Here is a 7500-nt window from a genome sequence, read left to right on the forward strand (position 1 = left end):
CCGGGGGTGTGGCAAGCTTATCCAGCTACACTTAAGTTAGCCTGCCCTGGAGCAGGTTAGTGCTAATCGATATGTAACTATGGTGATTTATCAAAAGTTGCTTCCGACTTCCGGTAATGGCTGCCTCGAGCATGGCTGTGTAACCAGTGAGCTCCTTTTAGCCAACATTTTAAACTCCGCCTAAACTCGAAAAATAATAATAGAACCGAACTAAATTAAAATAGGAGCGGATAATGAATACGAATACCAAGCCCAAAACCAAGAAGACCATGGAAAAGCCAAGGAAAGACGAAAATAAAGTAAAGTCTAACTCTAGCACGCTAGCAGAAGATAACAACCAGGACCCAATCAACCCACTTCAGATTGGCTTGGACGGCATTAGCCAACAGATTTCTACCATGCAGAGCGAGCTGAAGGCTGACTTAAAAATGTTTAAAGAAGAGATAACAAGTCATATGAGAAGCGAATTGTCACAGTTCAAGGAAGATATGGACCAGAAACTGGCGATAATAACTAAAGACTCCCAAGAACAAAATGAAAGGATGGATGCTGTGCTGACACGCACCGAGGAGGTGGAGGCTTGGAGCACAGGGGCAAACAAGGTGCTTCAGGAATTACTTCGGGAAAGGAACAGGATGGAGGACAAACTGGATGACTTGGAATCGAGGTCTAGAAGGAATAATCTGCGGATATATGGCATACCAGAAGACACAGAGACAACCTCGGTGCTGTCGTTTGTGGAAGAGTGGCTTCCCACTGAATTATCAGTTGAGAGAGACCTCCAGATTCAACGTGCTCATAGAGCGCTTGCTAAGAAACCGAAAGCGGAGGAGCCTCCACGGTCACTGGTGGTCAACTTTCTCCAATACACAGAAAAAGAACTCGTGTTGAGCAAAGCATGGAAGAAGAAAAACATCACGTTGGGAGACAATCGCATTTATTTCGACCATGACTACAGTGCGGGAGTGTTGCAAAAGCGCAAAGCATACGCAAACGTGAAGAGTTTTGAAAAATCAAGGCATTCGCTTCCAGACACCGTTCACCAAAATGCGTATCCACTGGACCAACGGTCAGAAAACATACAATACAGCAGAGGAGGCTACCGAAGACCTACGAAAGAGGGGAATTGAAGTGGAAAGTCCAGCATATCAGAATGGTCCTCCCCAGCTCGAACAGCTCCTGTCATCCAAAACTGCAGCCTGGCAGCGCGTTGGACGGGATGGAATCGCGGAAACAAGAAAACGGACCAGACAGAAGCTGCGAGAATTTCAACACGACTCCAACGAGCGACGCCAAGGGGAATACGACTAGGCAAGGATATTTTTTGGTTGATAGGAGTTATATGATTAGATAAGGAAATTGTAGAAAGAGACTCACATGTTAATGACTTGGCTAATGACAATGTTAAATGATTAATAGGTTAAATGACAATGGCTATTTAGATGAGAAATATCAAGGGTTTATTTTTTCAGTATTAATGAAATGTTGGCTGGAAGGGTAGCCTATGCCATAACCACAACTAGTACGGGTAGAGCAACTCTAAATGGGTGGACTCACGCTGCTAGGCGGGGGCCCTTTCTCTGCGAAAGGCCTTCTCCCCCAAAACAAAAGGGATGTCAATGCATAACAAGGGAAGTTGACATCTCTTGGAGGTCAACTTTATGTCTTTCAATGGAAGGGATTTTTTTTTGTCTGTTAAATAGTTTTTTGCTGTGTATTGTTAATGTCTGTTCAAATGTTTGCCTAAGAGGAAGTGAAGTTAATACTTGGATAAATAATAATAATGACAATGATATATAAAGAAATTAAGGTTATGTCTTTAAATGTAAATGGTTTAGGAAACCCAGTTAAAAGAGCAAAAGTAATGAGTAAAGTGAAAAAAGATAAGCTCACACACCAATACGCGCCAAAGAGGGGTAGCAATTCTCATTTCAAATTCAACCAATTTTGAATGCCTAAATGAAATAAAAGATAAAGAGGGTCGGTATATAATAATTAAAGGGACAATTGATCAGAACATGGTCACTCTGGTAAATGTTTATGCACCGCCGGAAAGTGATCAAAACTTTTTGAAATCCCTTTTTGATGTTATTGCAGTACAAATGGAGGGCATGTGCATCTGCGGGGGGGATTTCAATGTAGTGCTGGACCATAATCTAGATACAACTAGTAAGAATAGAGGTAAGATGAATATGTCAAGACTGGTAAACAAAACATTGGAGGAAATGGGCTATTTTGATGTATGGAGGGATATTCACCCGCTAGAAAGAGACTACAGTCACTATTCAGCAACACACTCAGTATATTCAAGAATAGACTATTTTTTTATGCAAAAAGAAGACAGACATAAAGTCAAAGAATGTCAAATAGGCGTGACTGATGTATCAGATCACAGCGCCATATATTTAACTGTTTACTTAAAGGGCAGAAAGAGAAATACACTGTGGAGGCTAAATGTAGGTCTGTTAAACAATGAAACAGTAACAGACCAAATCAAAACAGGAATTCAGAACTACCTGGAAGAAAATGATAATGGGGAAACAGCTCCAATCTTTTTGTGGGATGCCTTAAAGGCTGTCATGCGTGGCAAACTGATAGCAATTACCAGTGGCCTCAAAAAGACAAATATTGCACGATATCAGTCTCTTCAAACTGAACTTAAGATGACAGAACATAGACATAAAGAAAGTCCGAGGATAACACAAAACAACAATTAAAAGAGATACGTCATAAAATAAATGTACTGCTGCAGCAGGAAGTTGAAATGAAAACAAGATACCTTAAACAAACATACTATGAAGTGGGCCCAAAAGCTGCAAAACTGTTGGCACGGAAACTGCGTAAACAGCAAGTAGAAAGAGCTGTCCATAAAATACAAGACCCAAAATCAAACCGGCTTACATATGATCCAAAGGGAATTGAAAGTGTATTCAGAAATTATTATAAGGAACTCTATACTCAAACATCAGTTACAAATAGAGGAGAGACTAAATCATTTTTGGACACACTGGATTTACCCTCCATAAGAGATATACAAAATAAACAAATAACATCACCCATAACTATAGAAGAAATTGAGAAAGCAATAGGAAAATTAAAAACATCGAAGGCACCAGGGAGCGATGGATTTCCACCAGAGTGGTATAAGAAACTCAAGAAGGAGATCACTCCAACTCTTCTCACTACCTTCAACTGGATTTTGAAAGAAAACCACATCCCCCCATCAAGGAAGGAAGCAATAATCACTGTACTCCCCAAAACACAAAAGAATAGGGAATTATGTAAAAACTGTAGGCCTAAATCAATCTTAAATGTTGATTATAAAATCTATACCTCCATCCCTCTGCTACACTCATTTTCCATACCACACCAACACAGAAACTAAAAAAACACAGACTGAGATGGGAAGCAAAATCACTTAAATATTTGGGAGTCAACATAACCAAAGACCTTTCAGAACTATATAATAGTAATTATTAGGGATGCACGATAATATCGGCACGACATCGGTATCTGCAGATAAAAGCCTAAAAACTTAATTATCGGCATCTGCAGATATGAACATTTCTGCCGATGTACCTGGCCGATAAAGTGACGTTCAAATTATGCGCACGCGAAGCAAATGTTTTGGTTACTATGAGGGCCAACAAAGTAATTCAACACGTTGGCTGTGTGGCAGTACTTCACAGTATCAGAGGATGTTGACATGCTATTTGTCAGGAAACTTTTCAGGAGATGGAAGAGGAGACAACAGCTTGGCCGTAATGTAGGTTGCATGCATAGATGCAGACCACTCGCGTGCAACGCTTTGCAACATTACCTGTCGCGTGCTAATAGAAGTTAATAAGTTGCTAGTTAGCTACAACACTAGCTAGTTAGCTTGCATGCTACGTGACACCAGCGAAGTTGATGATCTCATTTGACGGGATGTGAAACGTTATGTCACGAGCCCACGCTATCTGTACATGGCTTACTTTTGCATATATGGAATTTATATAGCTAACTTGGCAATAACCTTACATAGATTAGTCTAGAAATCCTAGAAGGGATGTTATTAAACTGTAAGTCAGTTAACCAACGTTAGCTTGCCAAGTTAGCCAAGTTGCATTTCCAGAGTGTAGTTGTTCAAGTTGGTACTGTTCAAGTATGAAAATTGTGACGTGAAAATATAAATAAATCTGCCATATTTGAAATTATTTAAATAGTTTCATGAGTGAATGTCTATTTCTAAAATGATACAAATCAAGTTTTTAATGTCCCGTATCTACAGCAATACCCTATCATAATAACAGATTAATTCTAGTACAGGAGACTTTTCAATAATTAAAAAGCAGAGGTGTATATATCGGTATCGGCATCGGCAATCGGCCATAATGAGCTTGTAAATATCGGCATATCGGATATCGGCTAAAATTCAATATCGTGCATCCCTAGTAATTATGAAGAAGTAAACAATTTGATAAAAACGGATATAGAGAGGTGGTCTACTTATCCCATGGATCTCACAGACAGGATAAATGCAGTCAAAATGAATATACAACCCAGGTTATTATACCTGTTTCAATCACTCCCAGTGGAGGTGCCCCAAGCACAATTCACAAAATGGGACAAATTGATATCCAGATTTGTATGGGAAGGAAGACGACCTAGAATACGCTTTACCACTCCAGCTACCTAAGGATAAAGGAGGTATGGCACTTCCAAATTTGAGGCAGTACTTCTATGCAGCACAAATCCGCCCACTTCTATGTTGGGGGAATAATACCGCTATAACCCGCTGGAAGGATATAGAGATATGCACTCATACTTACCCAATCCAAACATGCGTAGGTGAAAGGCAAACCCCTCTACAGCTCAAGGATCAGATTGATCCAGTAACATCTTATACGCTAGATACATGGCACTCAGTTGCTAAGCAGTTGAAAATAGGTAGGGAGCTTAGTCTTCTAAAATGGACTTTTATCATTTGACAGAGAATTTATTCCAGGGAATATGGACACGACCTATAGAGGATGGGTAAATGATGGCATAACGGCAACATGTACCATTATCAAGGAAGGTGTAATGCTGAGTTTCCAAGAAATGAAAGATAGATTTGGTGAAAGGAACGCAGATCTGTTCAGATATCTACAGATGAGAGACTATTATGATAAAAAAATAAGAAAGAAGGATGAAGTTCATCCCCTGATCAAGATTCTTGTGACGTCATACTGTAGAGAAATACCGAAGGCAATTTAAATTCTTTATACTCGTTTAATGGAATCCAAACAACACTCAACATTATATATAAAAGCTAAATGGGAGAAAGAGCTAGATGAGGAAATCTCTACTGAGATTTGGTATGAAATGTGGAAATGTCACCAGACCACCACACAATCACATAAGTGGAGAGAGTTTGCCTGGAAAAATCAGATCCGTTACTTTATCACTCCCTTAATTACAAGTAAACAGTCGTCAACTCCGCAAACATGCTGGAGAAGATGTGGAGATCATACACATATTTTTTGGAGCTGTAAGAAAATAAATCTCCTTTTTGGAGAGAGGTACATGAAGTTGTATGCCAGACCCCGGGGTATCCAATTCCTTTTACATGTACAGTCTTATACCTAGGACATTTAGTAGAGTGTGTAGCTAGAGATGACCTATATCTGGTGAAAATTCTTCTTACAGCGAGCAGGAAGACAATCACAAAAAATTGTCTGAAAGCAGACATGCCAGAATGTAAGCAATGGCTATCTATAATCGAGGAAATCCAGGGGATGGAAAAGTTAACATACAAACTGAAATTGAAAGAAGAGCTATTTGCTAGGAACTGGGGAAAATGGATACAAAATGAAACATATGTAGACATGACTGGATAATAAAATAAAATATGAACATTACTATAGAATACTAAGAACTATATTATATAGTAAAGGACCCATATATTCATGGGTCTTATTTCCAATAAAGACAAAGTTAAAAAAAAAAAAAAAAAAGTTGCTTCCACGAACCAAAAAGAGGGGTGTTTTTTATCTTAGCCTGAAAATTAGCTCGCTAAACCGCTTAGCGAGCTACGACGAATACCCCCCAGGTGTCACACACACACACACACACATCAGGTGTCACACACACACACACACACACACACACCACACACACACAGAGCAAGTGCTCCCCAAACGCAGAACCTCCGGGTTGATACACAGATTCTACAGCGTGAAGAAGAAAAGCCATTTCTACACAGATTCTACAGCGTGAAGAAGACACACACACACACACACACACACATCAGGTGTCACACACACACACACACACACACACACACACACACACACACACACACACATCAGGTGTCTCACCTGTCTGGAGCCGAGGTTGACCAGGCTGACCGTGGGCCCAAAGGGGCTCTTCTGGACCTCGTGCACAAACTGGGCCAGCTGAGAATGAGTTCTGCTGCAGTAATAAATCTAAAACACACACACACACACACACACACACACACACACACACACACACACACACACACACACACACACCCATACAGACACGCACACGTATAAACTTACAAAGCGTATTTCTTGAAGTGGACTGCTAACTTTATAATTATAATACAATCAAGCAATCTGAAGGAAATGTGTGAGCGTGTGTATGTGTGTGTGTGTATGAGAGAGAGAGTGTGTGTGTGTGTGTGTGTGAGTGAGTGAGTGAGTGTGTGTATGAGAGAGAGAGAGAGAGTGTGTGTATGAGAGAGAGAGGGAGAGGGAGGAAGAGAGAGAGAGAGAGAGAGAGAGAGAGAGAGAGAGAGAGAGTGAGTGTGTGTGTGTGTGTGTGTGTGTGTGTGAGTGAGTGAGTGTGTGTGTGTATTTCAGATGAAACACCTTCATGACATGTTCTTCCTCCAGGTCATCCAGCTCATCCTCATCACACAACCTGCAACACACACATCTCATCACACAACCTGCAACACACACAACCTGCAACACACACAACCTGCAACACACACATCTCAGCACACATCTCATCGCACAACCTGCAACACACACATCTCATCACACACACACATCTCATCACACAACCTGCAACACACACAACCTGCAACACACACATCTCAGCATAACTTAACAGTTTGGACATTAACACCACTGGTCCTGCATACTCCACTGTATACTGGTATACTGGTCCACTGTTACTGGTATACTGGTGTGTGTGTGAGTGAGTGAGTGAGTGAGTGAGTGAGTGAGTGAGTGAGTGAGTGAGTGTGTGTGTGTGTGTGTGTGTGTGTGAGGGAGTGAGTGTGTGTGTGTGTGTATACTGGTATACTGGTCCTGCATACTCCACTGTATACTGGTATACTGGTGTGTGTGTGTGTGTGAGTGAGTGAGTGAGTGAGTGAGTGAGTGAGTGAGTGAGTGAGTGAGTGAGTGAGTGAGTGTGGGGGAGTGAGTGTGTGTGTGTGTATACTGGTCCTGCATACTCCACTGGTATACTTGTGTGTGTGTGAGTGAGTGAGTGAGTGAG

The 7500-nt window shown here is 40.9% G+C and overlaps 1 protein-coding gene across 2 annotated transcripts in view; it reads right to left on the reverse strand.

Moving 5' to 3' along the window:
* ddx11 (DEAD/H (Asp-Glu-Ala-Asp/His) box helicase 11) overlaps nt 1–7500 on the reverse strand; it is a 38224-nt gene that overhangs the window by 27107 nt on the left and 3617 nt on the right. For both annotated transcript variants that reach the window (XM_031564611.2, XM_042703740.1), the window contains exons 6-7: nt 6861–6912; nt 6342–6449 (exon numbers count right to left, since the gene is read on the reverse strand). In XM_031564611.2, coding sequence (XP_031420471.1) covers nt 6342–6449; nt 6861–6912 — 160 coding nt within the window. The remainder of the gene's footprint in view (nt 1–6341; nt 6450–6860; nt 6913–7500) is intronic.

This window comes from Clupea harengus, chromosome 3 (assembly GCF_900700415.2).
Source record: "Clupea harengus chromosome 3, Ch_v2.0.2, whole genome shotgun sequence".
Taxonomy (NCBI): Eukaryota; Metazoa; Chordata; class Actinopteri; order Clupeiformes; family Clupeidae; genus Clupea; species Clupea harengus.